The sequence below is a fragment of the Neolamprologus brichardi genome, chromosome 9 (assembly GCF_056152115.1).
Source record: "Neolamprologus brichardi isolate AB-2024 chromosome 9, ASM5615211v1, whole genome shotgun sequence".
Taxonomy (NCBI): Eukaryota; Metazoa; Chordata; class Actinopteri; order Cichliformes; family Cichlidae; genus Neolamprologus; species Neolamprologus brichardi.
This window is the reverse complement of record NC_142112.1, coordinates 29,952,665-29,975,719: the sequence shown is the minus strand read 5'-3', so window position 1 is coordinate 29,975,719 and position 23,055 is coordinate 29,952,665. Positions and strand designations below refer to the sequence as shown.

At 39.5% G+C, this 23,055-nt stretch overlaps 1 protein-coding gene across 3 annotated transcripts in view; it reads left to right on the top strand.

Moving 5' to 3' along the window:
• gpr158a (G protein-coupled receptor 158a) overlaps positions 1-23,055 on the top strand; it is a 96,214-nt gene that overhangs the window by 29,622 nt on the left and 43,537 nt on the right. For all 3 annotated transcript variants that reach the window (XM_006799242.2, XM_006799241.2, XM_087846287.1), the window contains exons 3-4: positions 17,231-17,333; positions 21,563-21,789. In XM_006799242.2, coding sequence (XP_006799305.2) covers positions 17,231-17,333; positions 21,563-21,789 — 330 coding nt within the window. The remainder of the gene's footprint in view (positions 1-17,230; positions 17,334-21,562; positions 21,790-23,055) is intronic.

The following is a 23,055-nucleotide window of genomic DNA, read 5'->3' as shown; positions in this document are numbered from 1 at the left end:
GACAAGAAATTTAAATGGAACAGGATTTTCAACAAAACGTTTTATTATATCAAATAAATAAATAAATAAAATTGGACGAGCTGCATCAACCATCCTGTTCAAAACATACATAGCACATCCATGAAAGCACTCAGAAAACCAAACCGCTGCCTCGGTGACGTTGCAGGGTGACGTTTCATGGAGTTTTATGCACTCAGCAGCATGTGCGGTTTATTTTTGCCTCACTGTGGTGCTCTGTCTGCTGTTGAAAAGCCGAAATGGTTATTTGTGCTCTGTCTGTTGAATCACTGTTACATCTTGACCTTGGATCACAAGGTTGTCCTGGCCCAGCCTGTTATCATCTCAATCACATGCTGATTCCTCCGCCGTGCACCCAGCGCTGCTGAATTAATAACGGCATCAGTGCTAAACAACTGCTGCTCCGTCTTATCTCACCTTCTGTCCCTCCCCCTGTCCTACACATATGTTGTCCTCACATGAGGACATTACAGTGGCTTCCATTTATTTCCTGGGGGCTCGTCCACTATGACCGCGTTATCTCTCTCAATCTCCCAAACTTACCACAATATAAATTAAAAACTAACCAACATGTTTTAGTCCAACAATGAATAATTAACCATGCAAAGACCAGATTTAATTGGTTTCTTCCCCAACATATTTTTCCTAGTATAGCCCAAAATAAATATTTAACGTCATGGCTACAATACACCAGTGGTTCCCACTTGCAGCTGATAGTTGGTTTGGATCGATGCCCAATCACATTCTCACCATAAACAAACTGCTCTGGAGTTTTTTGAGGAGGAGGCTTGTGTCTGGTTCCAAACAGAGTTCAAGTATGGTTAGTTTGGTCTGATTACTGTGCACAAATGAACTGCACCAAGGAGGAAAACAGACCAGAGTCTGATTCAGATGGACTAAACAGAGCGGGGATGAAAACACCCTGAGTCATCACTCTAACCTTAACCTTAATAGGAAAGTTTAAAAGTAGTTTTTGAGTTTTGTCCGTTTGAATGATAATTTTCTGTGTCCTTGTTGTCAAGACTTTGGAGGGAGAACAATTGTCCCATTTGTGCTCATCATTCTTGCAATTAGTGCCGGATCACATCGCTGGCACAATTTGCACTTTTTTTGCAACCTCGTGTGTATTGATGACACACGTTTAAGATCGTGTTGGTTTTTCCTGCGATTTTAATGATCTCAGTACACAATCAAAGATGATTCATAGATTATACAGAGGGAGATGTTGCAAGAGTTTCAAAGACTAAGCTTTCTAAAAAAAAACAAAACCTTGTACTTGCTTCTGGTTCTGTTTTTTAGTAATACCAGCGCTGATATGGAGTTTTTGTTTAGGCGGTGAAACCAATCACTTACGAGAATAGTGCAGCTAGTGCTGGTAAAAATGGTACATAACTGTGGCGACATCACTGTTTGCATGTGAAGCGACTGATGTGGTGAGCATAAATGGGCCTTTAGACTCGGAAGGTTTTTGGCCCTGCAGTGGTTTTACAAGCCTACTATATTTGGTCCCTTCAGCATGAACAGATTTCTATCCTAACATTACGATTAATGCAAACACACATCCTGCAGTCCCAACAAGCTTGAAAGGAAAACAGCTGATTGGCCCCAACAGCCCCACTGGGGACCTACAGTACAACACAAGCCATCCATGTCATGCATTGTTTCCCTGATTTACATCTCATTGGCCAGCAATCTTTCCTTGCAGCCGGACTATAACTTACCAAGATCAGGCAAGAAAAAGGCTGCATATTGTACTGGCAGCTATGATAACGTGCCCTTTATTTGCATGGCAGTGGATGCAAAAGAACATGCAAATCTACTGGGAGAGTTTACTTGAAAACATGAGATACAGTCCCTTAATTTGGCTCATCTATTCATTTAACGTTTAAAAATGACATATGACGGGTTAAACTGATGGGGCTCATTTTAAAACACTGACATTCATTAGTCAGTGTGTCACAAATAAGATTGATTTGAGTTGTATTTGCATGCAAATGTTTTAGACCTCATTCTGTCCCATAATGACTTGTCTTTTGTGCTTGCAATCATTCGAATATGCAAAATTGCCATTTTTTTCTCCCTAAAATACACCGTAATTGAAAAACTAGTGTTGCTACTTTTCTCCTGCTAAAATGCCTGTTCAGCCTAACACTGAGAGCAATTAAACATGCAATTAAATCTTAGTTTATATTCAATTTGTGTAATTTAATAGTTTTGTTGCTCATTTAAGCCTGACAAGGGGCTTGGGAGCACAGAAAAAAAACATGTACTTTAAGTGTTTTTTGGCGGGTTAAGTACATTATTGCTGGTCATAACTGGTAATATATCCAAATATTCCATTTATCCATTTTTTTGACACTCCAAAAATATATAAAGACATGGATATTTAATGCTGTGCAAAGAATTGGTGTATTTTTGTGGTCAGTAAAGCCAGCTTTACATGGCCTACTTTTGAGTTCCATCCAAACGTGTCCTTTTTCTCTCCCCTGGATCTTCATATTTCACTCGACATGGCGTACACTCAGGAAAATCCCAGAGTCCCCCGTGGGAACGTGATCCACATTAGCTGAGCAACATTTATCTGCTTGTTTCTCTGACAGCTTTCCCATCCAAGTGTTCCCTCTGCACTCATTCAGCAAAAACGCTTCCCTCTTCATCTGCAGGCCCTCCCGCGTATTGTAAGATAAAAAAAAAAGCAGTTGTTTTAGCACCTTGGGAATTTCCCTGGTGTTAGAGACTCGGCATCGTTGTGGGGCAGAGATTCCCTCAAGACGCACATGTCAGGAATGGTGTCACACCGGGCCATGGTCCTTTCAACCTGTGCATTCTCGGCGAAGAGGAGCAAATTTTAATTAATTACACTCCTTTCTTTGTTGCCTGTTGAAAGAGTATGTTGGACGCGATTTACAGGGTAATTGATAATTATCTACAGTGATCTCAGCAAAAGCTGTGATTATGCTTCAGAGTTGATAAGATAGAAAGGAAGTCTGGAAATCCTTTTGTGCTGATGTGGTATGCATCATTGTAGCAAAGGAGGAAGAACTTTAAAAGGTGAAAGATAATTCAACTCTCTTTCCACTGTTGAAAGAAAGATTAAGGAGTTTCTCAAGGATGAACAGCGATTTAGATCCATCTGCAGCTCTGCAGATGGAGTGTTGCATAGTTTTGTGCTGGAAAAGTAGTTTCATGAGACTGATAGCTGTATTTGGAAACCAGTATGACCTATTGTCACATTGAAAAAGTGCAATGTAAATTGGGCACTGTTGTCAAAATGGGTAACATAGACTTTAGATTTTAAATACATGCTTAATGTTGTATAAAGGGTATTTCAAGCCAAATTACAATTTTCTCCCAAATACCCAAACAGCAAAACCTAAAACTATGACTCAAACTCCTGCCTGACGTTTAGGGGTTGGTGTGCCACCTAATCCAGACTGTTTTAGGAACATGTACAGTGGGGCAAAAAAGTATTTAGTCAGCCACCGATTGTGCAAGTTCCCCCACTTAAAATGATGACAGAGGTCAGTAATTTGCACCAGAGGTACACTTCAACTGTGAGAGACAGAATGTGAAAAAAAAATCCATGAATTCACATGGTAGGATTTGTAAAGAATTTATTCGTAAATCAGGGTGGAAAATAAGTATTTGGTCACCTCAAACAAGGAAAATCCCTGGCTCTCACAGACCTGTAACGTCTTCTGTAAGAAGCTTTTCTGTCCCCCACTCGTTACCTGTATGAATGGCACCTGTTTGACCTCATCATCTGTATAAAAGACACCTGTCCACAGCCTCAACCAGTCAGACTCCAAACTCCGCCATGGCCAAGACCAAAGAGCTTTCGAAGGACACCAGGAAAAGAATTGTAGACCTGCACCAGACTGGGAAGAGTGAATCTACAATAGGCAAGCAGCTTGGTGTGAAAAAATCAACTGTGGGAGCAATCATCAGAAAATGGAAGACATACAAGACCACTGATAATCTCCCTCGATCTGGGGCTCCATGCAAGATCTCATCCCGTGGGGTCAAAATGATCATGAGAACGGTGAGCAAAGATCCCAGAACCACACGGGGGGACCTGGTGAATGACCTGCAGAGAGCTGGGACCAAAGTAACAAAGGTCACCATCAGTAACACACTACAACGGCAGGGAATCAAATCCCGCAGTGCCAGACGTGTTCCGCTGCTGAAGCCAGTGCATGTCCAGGCCCGTCTGAAGTTTGCCAGAGAGCACATGGATGATACAGCAGAGGATTGGGAGAATGTCATGTGGTCAGATGAAACCAAAGTAGAACTTTTTGGTATAAACTCAACTCGTCGTGTTTGGAGGAAGAAGAATACTGAGTTGCATCCCAAGAACACCATACCTACTGTGAAGCATGGGGGTGGAAACATCATGCTATGGGGCTGTTTTTCTGCCAAGGGGACAGGACGACTGATCCGTGTTAAGGACAGAATGAATGGGGCCAAGTATCGTGAGATTTTGAGCCAAAACCTCCTTCCATCAGTGAGAACTTTGAAGATGAAACGAGGCTGGGTCTTCCAACATGACAATGATCCAAAACACACCGCCCGGGCAACAAAGGAGTGGCTCCGTAAGAAGCATTTGAAAGTCCTGGAGTGGCCTAGCCAGTCTCCAGACCTCAACCCCATAGAAAATCTGTGGCGGGAGTTGAAAGTCCGTGTTGCTCGGCGACAGCCCCAAAACATCACTGCTCTTGAGAAGATCTGCATGGAGGAATGGGCCAAAATACCAGCTACTGTGTGTGCAAACCTGGTAAAGACCTATAGTAAACGTTTGACCTCTGTTATTGCCAACAAAGGTTATGTTACAAAGTATTGAGTTGTATTTTTGTTATTGACCAAATACTTATTTTCCACCCTGATTTACGAATAAATTCTTTACAAATCCTACCATGTGAATTCATGGATTTTTTTTTCACATTCTGTCTCTCACAGTTGAAGTGTACCTCTGGTGCAAATTACTGACCTCTGTCATCATTTTAAGTGGGGGAACTTGCACAATCGGTGGCTGACTAAATACTTTTTTGCCCCACTGTATATGCTGCTTTTCAGGTGGTAGAAACAAGCCACTGATATAACTGTTTAGTTATAGGACTTTTCAGTTTCTGTGATTGCCTTATTCTCCCTGTGCTTGTATGTGTATAGGTTTTCTCCAAGTACTCCGTCTCCCTACCACAAACCAAAGACATGCATGTCTGGGTTTGTTGGGGTAGGCTCTAACCCTTGGGACCCTGAATTGGATAACTGCTCAAAAAATAGCTAATATCTCGCGATAGGTTGTTCATCCATCTAAGGACTAATATCCTGTTCTTCCTAACTATTCACCTCAAGAAGTATTTGCGTGGATGTTTTCTCCTTTGGCTTCCAAGAACTCTTTCACTACACAGTATCATGTGCCTCCAAGATGTTGAAGGCCCTTCCGCCTAACCCCTGTTAGGTTACCACCTTGTTTTGGTCAAGGAGCTTGCATACATCAGTGATCCTTAGAGTTATACCAGGTAGGATCACCCATACTGGCAAAGTTGAAGGGTATAGGCCAAGCAAAAGACTGTTGGAGGGTGGGCATAAGGTTAGCACCCATATTCTGTAAAAAAGAATTCCTTTGCTACATAAACTTTAACAGAAGGATCCAACATAACTAATATAGTCACAAACATGAGTACTGGGCCTCAGAACAAACAGACTCACTCAAATGATTCATAATTCCTCAGATATTTACAAAGCTCCTTCTGGAAGCACTTTTTTTTATATATATACTACACTATATATTGAAAAACATAAATTTTTACATTAAAATACTTGAAGCAAGGCTTCCATTTCTTTACTGTAAAATTTTCAGTGACTATATTGTAATTTATTTGTAAGGGTTTTTTTTATTTGTTTTAGAGGACAACACAATAAAGAGCATACAGTATTATATCTAACGTTAACATTCACATTCCTTGAATGACCATGATTTAGTTGACTGAGAATCTACACAGAGAGCAATAATGTCATTTCTATAGTGTGTATGTAGCGATTCTCTATTTTTACAATATTTATATAGTAATACTGTAATTTCTACTGTCTATTTACAAACATATACAGTTTATTTTAAGAAATAATATCGTTTATGGGGGGAAAATTTACTTTTCCCCCCCCATATATATGGAGGGAAAGTAAAGTTTTTCCCCATATGTAGTTTTCCCTCCTGCAACTTTTAAATGGTGAAGTTTCTGTTTTCAGTATTCAGTTTGGAAAAGCATGCAACATTAAAAATAACCCATATCCTCAATATTGAGGATTCTGTTTGTTATTCTGATATCCTGTTAACTCAGGATGAATAAAACCGCTGATGAACAAAATTAATCTCCCCACTGGACACAAATAAGATGCTCTGTGGGCCACAGTGTTTTCGCTTCAGTGGTTTTCAAGATGACAAGATCAAGGTAGAGAGCTGTTGGCCATAATGCACAGGGAGAAGAGATCACAAGATACTTTTGGTGTTAACTGTGGCTCCCTGCCCCCAGCAGTGCAGGCCTCTTTAAATGCTGTCGCACTAATTGGCTATGTGAATAATCCTGGAACTCTGAATTTACGTGGAAACACTTTGAAGGCTTGAATACAGTTGCCCCCGGGCAAAGTCTTGCATCCGCTCTACCCAGCCGTAGCAGCACGGCGTCAGCTGACGCAGAAAGCAAACAGTCGGCCCAGAGAGGATAAGAGACGGGCTGAAAGTAAAGGTAAAACATTTGTCTAGGGACCCATGAGATTGGATGTAAAATGAGTGCAGCTGTGTGGCTACAAACAAAAAAAATGGGAAAAGAACAGTGTGGGTGCACGGGCAAAAAGATAAGGTAGTAGCAGTGACAATGACTTGGCAGCAGGCTTCTTTTCACCCACGTCTTTTACTCCTGAAAGATCCTAATATATCGATGAAATGTAATTCCTCATCTAGGTCTGCCAAAGGGTGCCTGAGGATTCTCACTGCTTTTATTCACATTCCTTCAGTTGCTGCCTGTCAGCCTTGTATTAAGAGAATGTCGGAAAAATCACAACACAGAAAAATTACATTTCACTCAATTATAATAGTTCAAATGAAGGCCTGATGAACTAGAGATGCTCAGCTAACAAGCTAAGGCAGGTACAGAACAGCCTCTGAAATATATCAATGAACAAAAGCAGCAGACATCCCAGGCATTCATGACCTCTGTCCCTGTGCCCACTGACGATGCTTTTTTCAGTGCTTATGTGTCTGCTGCAAGTTGCAAGAATCACTTGCATTGTACAGTGTGGCTAAATTTGCCTGGCTAGTTTGTTTTGACACATACATAAGCTGCAAATGTGATTATGAAAGCAATATCCATGCAGTGTCTGTTGTGTGCACTAAGAAGCTCTATGTGTTTACTCGTCTCATTCTGATGGCAGTGTTAAGCTCCCCGTAGGCCAGACTGTTTATCTTGCTGGTGTTTAGGCTTTGGTCTTTGGACTGTACCCAAAGCGAGGCCTTGCTGTCAGTGCAGCTCTGCTCCGGTTAAACTCCTGCTAGTTGACCTCGTTTAAAGGCCTGGCTGCCTGTCTAGCTGTCCCTCTGAGCAGGGAGCCACAGTCATCCAGCAGTCTGCAGTGTCACTGCCACTGTGTAGACTTGGTGTGTGTTGCCTCTGTGTTTGCTGGTGAGTCTGCACAAGCCTTAAATTTCATACCCATAACCAGTGCCAAGATGCATTGCCCCATCTTTGCCCTAAAAGCTAAAAAAAAGAAGAAGAAGAAAAAAGTACAATACTAGCCCGAAGCAAAAATAAAAATTGACGTCAGACACTCTCTTCTTTTGACCTCTCTGTTATTCTCTCTCACAAAAAACAGACAGCTACAAAATCTGTGAACTATATCCTTGCTACTCTAATTTAATTTATCTTCTCATCATTAAAGTGGACTGTTTATGCTCATTTCTAGCTCTATAAGTAACTTTGCATGATCTTTAGCGCTCAAAATAATCCTTATTTATCTTAAAATGGGCCACGTTCCTGCTCTTCACTTCAACTGCTGCTTGAAAACAAGCCATCTCATGTAGCTTTCTCCTCTCTTGATGCCAAAATGTTTGTGCAGGTTCTCAGTCATCTAGGTCATGGTAATCTAAGGAGCTTGGAAAAAAAGAGACTGGACTTCTTTAAGTTTCATGACAAGGTTTCTCCTCTCATCCAAGAGTTTCAGTTCTAAAGCCAAATGGTGGCGAGTCCCAGGTATTGAACCCTACTTAGGGCTGTCCCTTAAAAGAGTTGTTGACCCACTATTGATTATGTGCTTCATCACATATGCCAAAAATTGGAGAAATGGTAATAACCCATGACTTTTTTTCAAACCTTTAGAATTGAAGAAGCTTCTCAGATGGGAAATGTCTTCACGAAACTCAAAGAAGTCCAACCTCCTTAGACCCCTTCAAGCCAACTTTCTTCTAACTAGCTGCCCCATGCAAACAGAAGGTTTAAAGAGCACGTGGGAAGCGACCCACACAAGAGACTGGATGGGAAGTCACTTGCATGCATTTTTTTTTCCAGAGCTCTCACTGAAGGGTGAGAAATGCAACAGGATGCCTGAGTGTTCAGCACACCGCGTACAACTTCCTTCAAAATAAAAACAAACATGCATCGTCTAATTTCCCTCGTACAACTTCCTTCAAAATAAAAACAAACATGCATCGTCTAATTTCCCTCGTGCCTGTATACACATCTCGAGCTGATAATTTACTGCCTGCTCTGCACGCACATGCAAACAGGATAAATTGCCCTCCTCCTCGTCCTTCTCCGCCTAACCTGCTTTCTGTGTATTCTATAGTTCAGTGTGCAATGATTGGATAAAAAAATTTTCCTCTGGGTTTTTGCTGAACTGCAGGATCATTACAAATATCTACAGAGGCTAATTAGTGCTTGATTAGGCGCTATGCTGGACTGGAAGAGCGTGGGCTATTTCAAAATGAGGAAGAGTCCTTGGCAGGCTCTAATTAGCTAACAAAATTAAGGTAGTTCTGGTTTCCCATTCAGGTAGAAGACTCCTGGCCTCTGCATCAATTAGAGAAGATAAACTTGATTTTAGATTTGTTTTTTTTTTTTTTTGCTTTCATGCTTTATGCCATACAGAGGTGAGGGAGGAAGACTTTGCCTGGACAAAATAGATGTTGAAAGTGTACGCAATATTATACTGTTATAATTACTCTAGTTACTTCATAGTTACAGCTAACCCTATCTCTTCTCAGACCTATCCTCTTCTTATTTGGTACCTACTAAATAGTAAAAAAAGAAGTTTACAATGGATTTGTCAAGATTTGGATGTGCAGACGATGTAAGTGCTCTAACGTTTGTCACCGTCAATGAAGTCCACACTGTGTGATAGTGTTAAAAATGCAACTTTACAGAATAAAAATTAACCAAACATCATTATTTGGATATAAGCCGCTTAAGAGATAATGAAACGTTTCAGCTAACCACAGTTCAAAGAATACAAGGAACAATGAAAACATGAAGACAAAGCAGAGAACGTAACAAACACTGGACTGGACTGTATATACACAGAGGGCTGATTAGGGAAGTGGTGAACAAGGCACAGCTGAATATAATAAAGACAATCAACTAGCAGGAAGTAAAGCCAAAAACAAGATAAAAGAGTGAACTACTTAACAGAATAAAGCAGCAAATGAATAACAACCATAACTGGAACAGGGAGATGCTGTAGCATCAATGAGTATTCAAGGGGGGATACTCAGAGAACTAAACACAGACACGATAACAAACTCAAGGTAACCCAAAGATAAAACAAAAAACTAACAGTAGAAGAGTAAAAGCTTAAAGCTTCTTTTAGTACAACCTTAAATGCAAGAGATGGATCTGCAGATTCTTAAACACGATGTCCTGACATGACCCACCCAGGGTCTCCTCCTGGTCTCAGGACCACCACTCTATGATCTTACAATTATTCAGACTCTGTGAACACTGACTGGTGGTCAAAATGCAAGATTACTTTAAGCAACAAAAAGAGAGAAACCAAACAGACTAAACAAGTAATCATCAACACAAGTCCAAACATCCTAAAGCAGTGGTTCTTAACCTTGTTGGAGGTACCGAACCCCACCAGTTTCATATGCGCATTCACTGAACCCCTCTTTAGTGAAAAATAAAATATGATTTTTTTCAAATTCAAGACATAGATATGTTTTTTATTGGTGCACAAAATGAGCCGTGCACGTCACGGTGGAGGCTCTGCCGAACCCCTGAGACCGACTCACCGAACCCCTAGGGTTCGATCGAACCCAGGTTAAGAACCACTGTCCTAAAGCAACTCAAAACCCTGAAATAAAATTATGTTGATTGATTTTGGTATTGCAGAAACCCCATGAAATGTAAATAAGTCAGAAAAATTGCATTACCAAAGAAAAATCTAGTATCAACAAACGATACTGTACGATTTTTTTTGTGCCAATAATTTTAAAAGGTTTTGGACCATAAGGATTTGTTTATGCCAAACAGAGGCCACTTATTGTTTTTTACAACTACCAAAGAGACTACTTATGGGGTCACAAGAGTAATAATTTATTATTGCCCATGGGTTTGGAAAATTATGGTTCTAATGCTATAAATCCACTGACAGTAATAGCCACAATAATGATAATAACTTACTTGTAAAAAACATTTTAAAACCTGAAGTGGCCTGATCTGAAATGAATACAATTGAAGTTGTGTTGTTATCTGGCCCTGCTTTGCCCAAACAAATTAGTCTCGAGTTCAATAATGCTCTCTATTCACTGTTAATGCACAGGTCAAAGGTGAGATACAATGTCAGGCCTTTCAGGGTCATTAAAAAAAGGTCAACATGGATTCAGGTGGAGCTGTGCCCTGCTATAAATCTGAAACATGGCGGAAAAAAGATTAATTTTAGAAATAAACTGTAACTATCTTTGACAAAAGACCCCTACCACAGAGCAGACGCTTAGATTCTATTGATTTTAATACACTAAGTTACCACGGAAACATCCAGTAGTGTGTAAACCTCTCCTTTTCTGGTTCCTCTGGTTTTGGGCTCTCCTCCACATTTTTGGATCGTGGCTGCAGGAATTTGATCCCATGAGTCACAAAAGCATTAGAGAGGCTGGGTGTCAGTTGATAAGGACGTATCAGGACAGAGGTTCTGACACAAAATCTTATTTATTTATTTATTTATTGCATGAGAGCATTATTGTCGTGCTGAAACAGGAAAGGACAAAAACTGCTGGAGGCGTTCTTTTGTCTAAAACATCATCCCACATAGAGCCACATAAGAAATCAGAAGCTATGCTGTTTATCCAAACTATTGAAAATAGATTCTCTGTGTCCAAGTCAAGAGTAATATTCCAAGGTATATTATTCAAGTTAAATAAAGCTTGAGCTGAGCTTAAATGGATTTCTGTTTGGTGCTTTTTCAGGTCAAATTTTAATTAAAATTATAACAAAAAAAAAATCAGACATTAATGATTAAAATGTGGTCTGTTAGAGGCAGCGCAGAGAGAGGGAGTCTGAGTGTGGGTGTGAAGCATGCCGCCAGTTGTGTGTATGTACCTGTTGTAGGCAGTAAAGACTGGTCTGAGAGCACAATGCACTCTAACACAAAGGCACCAAGTCACCATGACAATTAGCGTGTCAGAGTGTGCGTGACTGACAGCTGCCACAGCTGGGAGGTAAACAACAATGAGCAACGCTGATGGGTAAACCTGGAGTGTCTGAGGCACTCACTACAATACAAGCGCTGCACGTCTTTTATACACGCAACTGTCGTAAAGAATAAATCTATTTACTTACATCTTATTCTGGGATCATTTCAGAAATAGAAATTTGATTATTTACATGGCTGGAATTTGCAATACTGTCTTTATATTTTGTGCTTACCGGTCTGAAGCTGCACGTTTAGCAGGGAAATATAAATTAAAATGAGAAGAAGCAACAGAAGAAAAATCAGAACAATTGCAATAGGGTTCCTGCAGCTTCCCTGCCTGGACCATAATTAATAGAAGATGTCATGCATATAGAAGTAGGTCACTGCCTGTGTGTGCTTCCTTTGAAATACCATAACACTGTGTTGCTTTAGAAGCAGAGAAGATTTAGCCTACATAACAGAATGCAGAATAGACAATGGCAGTGATATATTTATATTTGAAAGCCTTCTTTTATTGATTTAACTGCAAATGCTTTCCTCCAGCAATCAGTTGTTTAGTCAGTTACATCATAAAATGTTCTACATCACAAAAAACCCCTTGAAAACTCGAAAACACTTCAAACACATTTGATGAGATGCATGTACATAATGCTTGGTATTTTAACTAGATGATCTTTGATTTGACTAATTGTTCCAAGACTTAAATTTCAAATATACTGCGTTGATCTTAGACAATATTCTGTCAGTGATAGGCTTAGGTATTTTTTTCTTGCTAAAAGTCATATTCTTGGTAACTTAGAATTGTGCACATCTCCATAAAACATTTTGAAAGATGTGTTCATTTTCACTCATTTTCAGTTTTACTCATGAGGATGACTTTACTCTATGTGAGCGTCCACCATTGTAACAGTGTATATAAGGGAAAGAATGATAGCCCCATGTTAATCTTTTACAATATTCATCATTATTTACAAACTTAAAGTGTTTACTGCATCTTGCTGCACAGCTGCTTTGTTGGTACCAGATTGAACCCCTCCAGTCTTGATTTTTCATTGGATAGATTCAACAAGGTGCTGGAAACATTCCTCAGAGATTTAGGTAAATATTGAGATCAAAGCTTCACACAGTAGCTGCAGATTTTTTGGCTGCACGTGATAATGCGAATCTCCTGTTCCACCACATCCCAAAAATCCTCTACTGGATTCAGATCTGGTGACCGTGAAGGCCATTTGAGTACAGTGTGACATGTGTGGCATGGTCATCAGCTCATCAGAGAGTCCAGTTTTGGGCTTAGGTTGTGCAGAGAGTGACACCCTAAAGTTGGTTGTGTTGGAAAATCCCGGCAAATAAGCAGTTTCTGAAATGCCGTTTAAAAGTCATTTATTTGCCGTTTAAAAGTCATTTAATTGCCTTTATGCTGCATCCTGATGCTCAGTTTGACATTCAGTAAGACATCCTGACTATGTCTACATACCTAATTGCACTGACTTGCTGCCGTGCTATCGGCTGATTAGATATTTGGATTAACGAACAGAGGAACAGTTGTACCGATTGTCAATATGGTTCTTTGCATTTTACAGTCCTTTGAAATGTACCAGTCTTCTGCCTGAGATCACATGTGATTGATGGCAGGTAGCTCAGAGGTGGACTGCTTCTCCCTTCAACAAACTCCACATCTGAGCCCCTGCATCAGTCACCACAGCAGGCAGGAATGGGATGTACTGCCAGGGCTATTCCTGGCTCCCCCTGTCACACACACTAAAAATATGCATGCTGGCACACACACACACACACACACACCTGTCTCTGACAGTTTCTCCTAGTGTCTCCATCAGGTGGGAATATTAACAGTGGCAGGCAGTAGCTGTAGCACGATGAACCTGTCCTGAGGTGGTGACTTTTGGAGAATCAGTGGGGAAATCAGTTACCAGACTTTTTGTTGTTCCACAGTCCTCATTTAAAGCAAGAGCAGGTGGATTCAGATGAAAGATGGACAACTCGCCAATATGGCGAATCATCTGCTTTACAGATTCAATCCTGTGATTTTTTTTTTTTGGTCTCTAGACAGTGCGGAGCTAAAACTATCCAGTGAAAACCAAACAGCTTCCTAAGCACCTTATTTATGCGCTCATTCATTTCACTCATCAATTTGAGTGGCTTGGCAGTTTGCAGTTACCTCTGGCTGTCATTTCAAGCCAATAATAAGCAAAGAAAAATCAGGTCCATAAGCTGCATAAGCCTCCATTTTATTAAGTACAAAACAAGTATCAGTAAAATGCGTTTTTACAAAAGAAAGTAATCAAATTCTGCATCTGTAAGACTTTTTAATAATGAACTATATTCTTCTCCCTCATTGTTCTCTAGAGTATCTGTGCTCTTGTTTGCATATGTTATTACAAGTTAACAAGTTTGCAAGATAATGGAGTGGCATATTAAGATAATTACTCATACATCATCACCATTCAAGTGTGTTATTACTCACCTATGCTTTTAGCAGCATAAGCCTTTATTTGGAGTCACTTCTCTGAGTCAGACCTGATGTACTTAACTCCAAAACTGATTCATAAGCTCCTGCAGCACTCTTTACGTGAAACACAACAAGTCACTAACTCTGTTCATACACTCTTTAGAGCTGCACAGATGGACCTCTAGAACTTCTCACTAAACAGCTGCTTAGTGCAGTAAAGCTACAAGACCACACTGAGCTAAAGATGCTAAAATGCTGTGCAGGTTGGGTGATAATTCTGTGTGATCTTCACTGTAACTAAATTTTACAAAATATACCTGCCTTTCACTATGAAATAATTTATTTCTAGTGAGGTTTAAAATATCCTTTAGTCAACAGTATAACAAGAAACCCACAGACTGTATATAAAGGATGGCTGAGGAGTCGCACCTCTATTGTTGCTGACCAGCTGGGGGCAACTCCTCTGGCTACATAAAGACTGATGGTCACTTTTTCTATAGCCACACTAAACACTTTGCTAATGAACATTTGGTCTTTTTTCTTTGTGGTCACTAGTTTCAAATCTTACTAAATATAACATGATGTTTATTGGGTAACTAATATTGCTCTTCCGAGAAAACCAGATGACAGCAGCAGGGAATGCTTTCGGGCATGGCTACTTTCTGAATGAGAAGTTGCTACAGTATGAGCATGCAGTGTCAAACTGTAGTTTGGCAGTCAGCTCTAGCTTCATATGTCTGTTTTCAAAGCAGAGTGTTTAATACTTTGTTTAAGGCTTCCAGATGGGGCTTCACAAACCAGTGAATCATATCACTGTGGCTACACATTTCAATACACAGTCTGTGCATAAACAAAAATGAACAGAAGCTACTGTAAAACTTATTTTAAAGAAAAACTCTGGGCTTTTTTATTCCCCATGAACATGACTGGTGGAAGAGCGCTTAAAAAAGCATGATGGGGGAATATATTCAAAGCATGTGACACTAATAGCATAAAATATATAACAAAATGTCAGCGGTTCTGTTAGTGTTCGGTTGTCCTTAGTGTTATTTTCTGCTTTCTGCGTTCCCCTTTATCTGTCGTGATGCCTTGTGGTTAATTAGTTATCTTTTGGTTACTTCCTGTTTTACTTTGAAGGTTTGGTTTCTCAGCTGTATTGTTTTGCTTTTATTTCCTGCTTTTGTTCTTTTCCCTCCTTTCTGATTGTCTGCTTTTGCATATGTTTCATTTTTGTTTCAAACAGTCAAATGTGCTCAGAAAGGAAACTGTTTGGCAGCCATAATAAACCTTCAACAAGTCGCTATGTTAAGCCCACAGCTGAACTATGAACATTAGGCTCCTGTGAATAACTCTGCTTCTTATCAAAACGGATTGTTGTCATCTTTGAAGATTCAGGTTGTCATTGTATTTTTAGTCTTTGGGATTGCCTTTAATTGATTTCCTCATCCAAGCACGTCTTCCTTTTCCTTTAAAATTCCAGCTGTTGGGATAAATTGACGTTTTTCACTGGTGGTTCTTGTTTATATGGCCTGGCTCAAACAAAGTGAGATCACACAGGGTGTGCATTTTCTGGATGTTGAGGCTGCAACACAGATGAGATTTGTCGCCAAGTTGTTAAGGATTCTAAAATATAAATATACTATAATATACTAAAATATAATGCTATGTGCATATAACCTCTTTATACATTTCTTGACATTTTCCAGGTAAATTGATGAGGGTAAAGGAAGTGGGAGGACATTTTATAAATACTAGACAGCACCCAGTGATTCCTGTTTTGTTTTCTCTTTCGGACCGTGTGTTTTTCTAACAGCCGATAAAAACATGCTCTCTAATGATTTTCACCTGCATTTGGGTCATCTCTCCGCCAATACTTGACAGATACGTGACATAGAGGGTATGTCTTGAAATAAGCATCTACTTCGTTACGAGCCGTGTGGGTATTATATAGTGTTTGAGTACAGCGGTGAGGAAAATCACTCTACACAGATTCACAGGTGTCAGATTGAGGGTCTTTCGAGGGTCTCACCACTAAAACAACAAGTCGTCTTCGACAGATTAGTGAAGAGTCACTTCATATACTTTGGCCTCTTCAGTGGAATTTACTTGAGGAAGTTGTCCACTAAATAGTAACCTGGTAATTACCTTGGGCTTTTGAGTCCTGGCTGGCCTCTCAAGGCTTCGACTGAGGAGCGCACACTCTCGGACTGAAAAATGCATTCAGCCCTCACCAAGGACCTTGAGAGACAGTCAGAAATAGCAGCCTCTCAAGACATGCCGAGTCCAGTCCGCTGTGAAGAGCATCACAGTGACTGGTGCTTCATTTTGACGTTGCCACTGGCCTTTCCTCTAGATCTCTCAGTCAGGTCACAAACACTTCATAGCGTGTCAAGTGTCAGCTAAAGTACCGTTGCTATTCTGGGCCCCTTGTCGTTTCTTTGGATTCATAAGTCATTATCGTCTTGGCTTAGAAAAACATGTTCACGTTGTGTGGAGAAAAAAATAAAAAAAAACAGTAAAGGAGTTTTTGAGGGAGAGCAAGAATGAGAGGGGAAAATGTGTTTGTACTGGGGAGATGATGAAATCTCATTCCCACAAGAAATAGAATTAATGGCGATTCTCTAATCAGGCAAATAAGTCTGTTCTTAATTTAGCTATTAATTATGTCTTGTAATTTGGCAAACAGCACACAAAGTCTGCCAAGGGTGCCCCCTGACGCCCCTCGTGTTTTTCTCTGCTCTTCTCAGTCTACTCCCTATCACACGTTCAATCAAATGGAAGAGGCTTTACTAATTTAATATGGAGAGATGAGGAGGCACAGTTAGACAGAAAGAGGAATCTCACAACTTAAATAATTAGACCCGTGTCCCTCCCGCAAGGCGCTTGATCTCAGTCTGTTTGCTGAATTTGGTTTGTGGGCTTTACTTTTTGCTTTGGTATTGACATATTTTAATAGTTTTCACGTCTGTGTCTGCATTACAAGATGTCACGATTAAACGCTGTTGATTGTAAAACTTATTCTAGCTTAAAATGCACTCATTTTTGTCTCTGGTCTTCTCTTCTCAGTGTTTGCCGATCCGTGGTCACGGATTTGTCTTGGACAAGTACAAGTGCCACTGCAGGAAAGGTTTCTATCATCCCAACAGAGTAGCTGTCAATGGTTTTACAAGTAAGTAATGGCAAATCAGTCACTGTAAGATGATTGTTCCTTGTATGCAGACTTTATTCATGTGGCTGCGTGTTGCTAAACATGCTAACAATGAACAGCCCTATGACTTAAAGCAGGGAAATCACAGGTGGAAGTGCGTACATTATAGCCAGTGTGTGCCCAATTATACTCTGGCTTTAATTCACCTTTGTTAAATATATTAATTACTTCTGTGCATATCAAAATGTTTGATGGCATTTAATATTTTCTGGAAATTGTCTGGAAATTTTCTTACTGACTAAATGCCACAGCAGTCCATGAAACGTGGCTGAAAGATCTGACAAATGTGAGTAAACTGAAGGATTGGTAAGTTGTGTTTATCATACTTTTTGATTTGCAACGTCCACAGTTAAAACCTTTATTGTCCTGGACTGAGGTGAAGAGAAGAGCTGAGTGCAGAATGTAGAGTTTGGTGGAATAACAATGAAAAAGAAGTGCCTTAATTGGCAAAAATCTGAAAAAACCCCCAATGTCCACTGCAGTCACTGGACTAAACAGGGCGTATCCAGACACTAAGAACCAGTAAAACATGGGGGAAAAACTGACGTCTTGATGAAGGTGAAGGGAGGATTATATGTAGACACACAGGACTGATTGCACAATGAGAGGCAGGTGAGAACAGAGCACAGGTGGAAACAGCTAAGGTGGGGTAATTCAAGCGGGTAATCAGCGGAACAGGAAGTAAAAAGCACAGGAGACACAAAGGTAAAAAATTATTATTTTGCAAGCAGTTTAGCAGCAAATGTTTGAAAATGTTTCCACAATCATCCTTTTTTCTCTCACTAAAATAGAGCAGATGAATTAACAATAAGTTCATTTTATTAATTCTGACTCTGCTAAAAGCTGCACTTTATGACGACGGCCGTCAGCTATTTGCGATAACCGTATCCGCCCTGTCTGAAAATTGAAGTAGCCCCAGTACCTGGGGAGGCTAATCTGGTTCGAGAAGGGAAATATCTTTTTAATGGTAGCGACTTTCTCCAGTTTATTCTGTCTGCTGTGAGTTAATTAAAAAAGGCTTTTGCAGACACAGAACCCCAGTGGTTTTCACCTGCCCTCCATCACTTTCTGTGCCATACTTTCATTTCAATCCACTTTCCCTCCTGCCTCATCCCACTCAAACCTCATACAGCGTGTTCTCGTGCGTCTGTTTCAATTTTACCCCCATTCTCATCCATTTCCCTCCCCCTTACCTTCCTTCACTCAGATTTTTCCACCATCTTATTGCATCCATTTTTTACTCTAAAACGTCACACTTCGTGCAAAGAGAGCTAAATATATGTGCTGTCTGTTTTAGCCAATTTGTGTTGTTTGCTGTGCTGCGAAGGCACACAAACTTGCATGTGCAAGTGTTCAAATCTGCATGAAAGCTCAGTGTGTGTGCATCTTTGAGAACACAGCAATAGAGAGGGAAAGCAAGCCTGTTAGCGAGGCGTTGTGCTGCAGTTTGGCCCACCATGGGGCCAATAACAAGCCTGTTAATCCACAAGGGGACATCACTGACACTCCTGCAGAGGAAGCCTGTGCAACTCTCTTCCCTTTGTCTCACAGTGATCTTACATTGTGTATCTTGCATATAAATATGGGAGAGAGGTTACTGTAGCTGCGTTTCCTTTGACTGTCACTCAAACGTAGCAGCAACAAACCACTGAGAATGAGCTAAAGGAAATGACTCAGTGCTACCGAGATAAGTACTCCTTTTGAAGGGATCAATGATGTGCCGAGTCATAGCTTTGAAAAATAGGCCAGTTTCTTTTTAAAGGCAAAATCCCTGCAAATCTCTGAGACAATGCCTGCTTCCAATAAAGCCTCTATAAAAGCTCTATAAGTCCAAAATGTGTTATCTATCCAACCACATGGGCATCTCTCAGGGGATTTCTATACAAGCCAATAACAAGTCCACTTCCTCCTTGTTGTCCCCCTGGGTTTGTTTAGTTTGTTTTTTGTTTTTTTTACCTTACTTTACCCTGAGAGAGAGTTTTTTTCTTAAGTTTGCGTAAGTTTTTGCTGCTTTCCAATGTGACCAATTTATTTGAGCAAATAAAAAAACAGCTACTTTTGAAGTGGTTATAGTTAGTTTATACTACGCTTCATTCAAAAACATTTCACAGCTTCTCTGGTCCTGGTAGAATAAACCAAAAAAGTTAAAAAGTCTTTGTGTGTTTTTTATTAGGGAGCCGAAGTCATCAACCTTGTATGATATGCCCGTGACTGAACAGGGTTGAGCCGTGTTGACTTTCCATGTTCACACACAGAGATCCATCTCCCTCTTGTTGACACAATGTCGATGACTTCTTGTAAGGTCAGAGATGAAGAAGAGTATATATACAGTCGGGATTCACTCTGCCACTGACGCACTTCATCTGGACAGATCTGGAGGAAAATTCAACAACAAGGAAAATTTAAATGACAGCTGTACCATCTGTTCCTATCTTCTTCAAAATATGATGTCGAATGTCAAATTATTGAGTAAAAAAAAAGCAAAAAAAAAAACCACATATACAAATCAAACAGATTTACAGGTCAAGAGCAAAACGCTGTAAAGTGGTTGTTTAAAGTTGTGTAAAACCTAATTCAGTGAAAGTAGATGTTACAGTCTTTTGTCTTTATATTTACCTATAACAAAGCGATCAAACCATTCAACCAATATTTTAACTACACTATTGATTATTGTTTCAAAATTCATTAATTTTAGCAAAAGATTTCAACCAACTGGGAAAACTGATTTTCTAGTTCTGTTTCTAGCTAACTAACTCTGTCAGATTATGTGTTACCGTCTGTGAAGGTTCTCAGTCATCCAGGTCATCGTAGTCAAAGGAGCTTGCAAAGAAAAGCGTCTGGACTTCTTTAAGTTACTTGAAGACGTTATATCTGGGACTCTCCACCATTTGTCCTTAGAACTGAAGAAGCTTCTCGGATGAGAGGTGAAACGTCTTCAAGTAACTTAAAGAAGTCCAGACGTTTTTCTTTGCAAGCTCCTTTGATTATGTGTTACCATATTAATAAATGTACTTTTTGATATTCTGATTTATTTTATAGCGCATGGGTATTCTATTTGTTATGTGTTTTCTATTAAATAATTTCTATTAAAGGCATTTGTTTATGCACAGCTCTCTTAAGGCCACGGCATTACCTTGATTTCTTTTCCAGCTGTTCTGTTGTAGATTTGCTCATCGTTGTCATGTTGCATGAACAAATTTGGGCAAAGCTTTGTAGTTCTTGGGTTTTTGGAGTTTCTCTGAGCATTGCACAGTCTGACCTAGGGGTGAATTTGCTTGAATGTCCACTCCTGGTAAGAAATGGCAACTGTCTTGAATGTTTTTCACTTGTGAATAATCTTTCTTAGTGTTCAATGATGGCCTTCTTTACTTTTATAGAGCTGCTCAGACTTGTTTACGATGATCTGCATCTGATTAGCAGAAATGCTATTTACCCTCTTGATTCCTATGGATGGAGGAAGGGTGTACATAGTTTTTTCACACATTTCTGCATTTTGACTTAGTTTTTTTTGTTAAATATGCTGTAACACTGTGTAATATGTTGTCCTGTTGTTTATCTGAGGTTATATTTAACCAGTTTTTGAACCTCTTAAGAACCAGATGATCTCTTTTTATGTCCTGATACGTAAAAACTTTAAACTCGAGTGCGTACTTTCTTTTTCGCACGACAGTTTATCATCTAGCTCATTTATTTTAAGTTAACAACTTATCAGTCCCACCATTAATTCTAGCATTTTTCAACTGTTGATCTTTCTTTTGTTTTGCTTTATAAACTAAGAGTACAACGTTTACTATTGTTAGCCAACTGAATAAGGTAAAATTATTTGTCATTTTATCCAATAAATATTTATCCGTAACTTTTAGCTGTTGGAATTGCATTTAATATTTCAGAAATGTATTATGCTCTTGAATTCAGCTATTTTTTTTAGTATTTTTAATTTTCATTAAATGCACTAATTTATGTGCTACTTTAGCCTAAATGAACTTCACGTGCAGAAAATTGTTGGCGGGGTTATTGTGTCAGTATTTCGGGCCGTTTATTTATTTTTTATTATTATTAAAAATGTAGCTATAATTGTCCTGGAACACACAAAAAATATGAAATCAGCCTGTGAGAGTTTTTATTTAGTGTTTGTTTCTTTGAGTATTTAAGATTTTGGGACTTCTTCTTTTCAATGTTTTCTTTGACAGGAATGGGGAGGAAGGGAAAACCTGCAGATAGCAGTCCCAACACAGAGGAGGAATCTTCCAGTGACTGCCTGCCTTGCCAGCAGGGTTGCGCCTACTGTAAAGATGACACCCCCTGTGTGGTACAAGAGGATGGCGCTCTTCGCATGGTTGTGGTCTCTTTCCAGTGCCTCTGCATGCTGATCGTCTTCATTAGCATGGTCCTTATATACCACTTTCGTAGGAATAAGGTAGGTGTTATAATAAAACAATGATTTTCCAGATACGTCATCTTGAATTGGTATTAAAGGGCATCTTCTTCTTTGATATAATTATATTTATGTGTTTTAAACCAAGAATGTAGTCATTAATGCCATGAAGAGCTGAAGTTTTGTGACTCAACAGTGGATAAGAGAGATCTACACTAATTTAATTCACAATTGCAACATCACATCAACATGTTTGATGTTTTATAGGCCATATGGTCATCAAAGCCCGCTCGAACTAATAAACAGTAGTTCCAAATGTGGGTGGTCACAATAAAGCTTTGAAATGATTTCAAATGAATCGAACACTTCAGATCAAGTCAAAATCACCACCTTGGATCACGACCAAAGTTTGCAAACACAAAAGCACATTTACTTTGATTCATACATCAGACCACTCACCATTCAATCTGTTTAATCTTTTACTTATGATCCGTGGTTTATATGTATATTTGAATGATGACACCTGGTTGAAATCTCCTGCTTAATTTAGTAACTTCACTAAGTTTTACATTATTTACATGACCTTGAGACCATGCACCTTTAAAAAGAAGAGTATGAATATAAGATGTGATGCAAAGTAAAGATTGAGATTTAGCTCATGCAAGAGTGCTGCCTGTGGTACAGTGGGGTCCTATAATCAGTCACAGAGAGTGAATTAGTCAGGTTTATTTTTGTTTTTGTGTTTGTCTGGTTTTTCTTTGCCTGAATGAGCTTTTTCATTTGACAAGACCCATACCTACTTTCAGTGGTCGCCGCAGTGGATCATCCTCCTCCTAGTTCCATCTCATTGTATCTACTGTATCGCCTATCTAGATCTCAATTTCTATTTAAAAAGTGAAAAAAGAAAAAAAGAAAACAGGCTGGATGTGCTGGTAGTGGAGGAATTTAGAGACTTAGTCGGGTTTGAGATTTTAAATGGACTTAAAGGCTTAAAAAAAACTATTCTGTTAAGTTTAGAAACAGAATAGAACGGTTGTCCTTTTTTTTTGTTGCCTGGGTGAGGATACCTATACAAATTTTGTGGTTGATCAAAAGAGCTCATTCATTTTTTCATGTTATTGTGATGTAACCGTAACCTCTGACTCTAACCCTCTCTAAGTCTATACTTTCCTTACATGAAGTAGTACATACTACTTACACAAATTACAAATTCAGTCTAATTCGTAGCATCTCTTTGGTGATTCTTTTGTTTCTTGGATCTACGTAACTACTTTTTTAAAAGTGGGATTTGGCTTTTCAACTCAATTC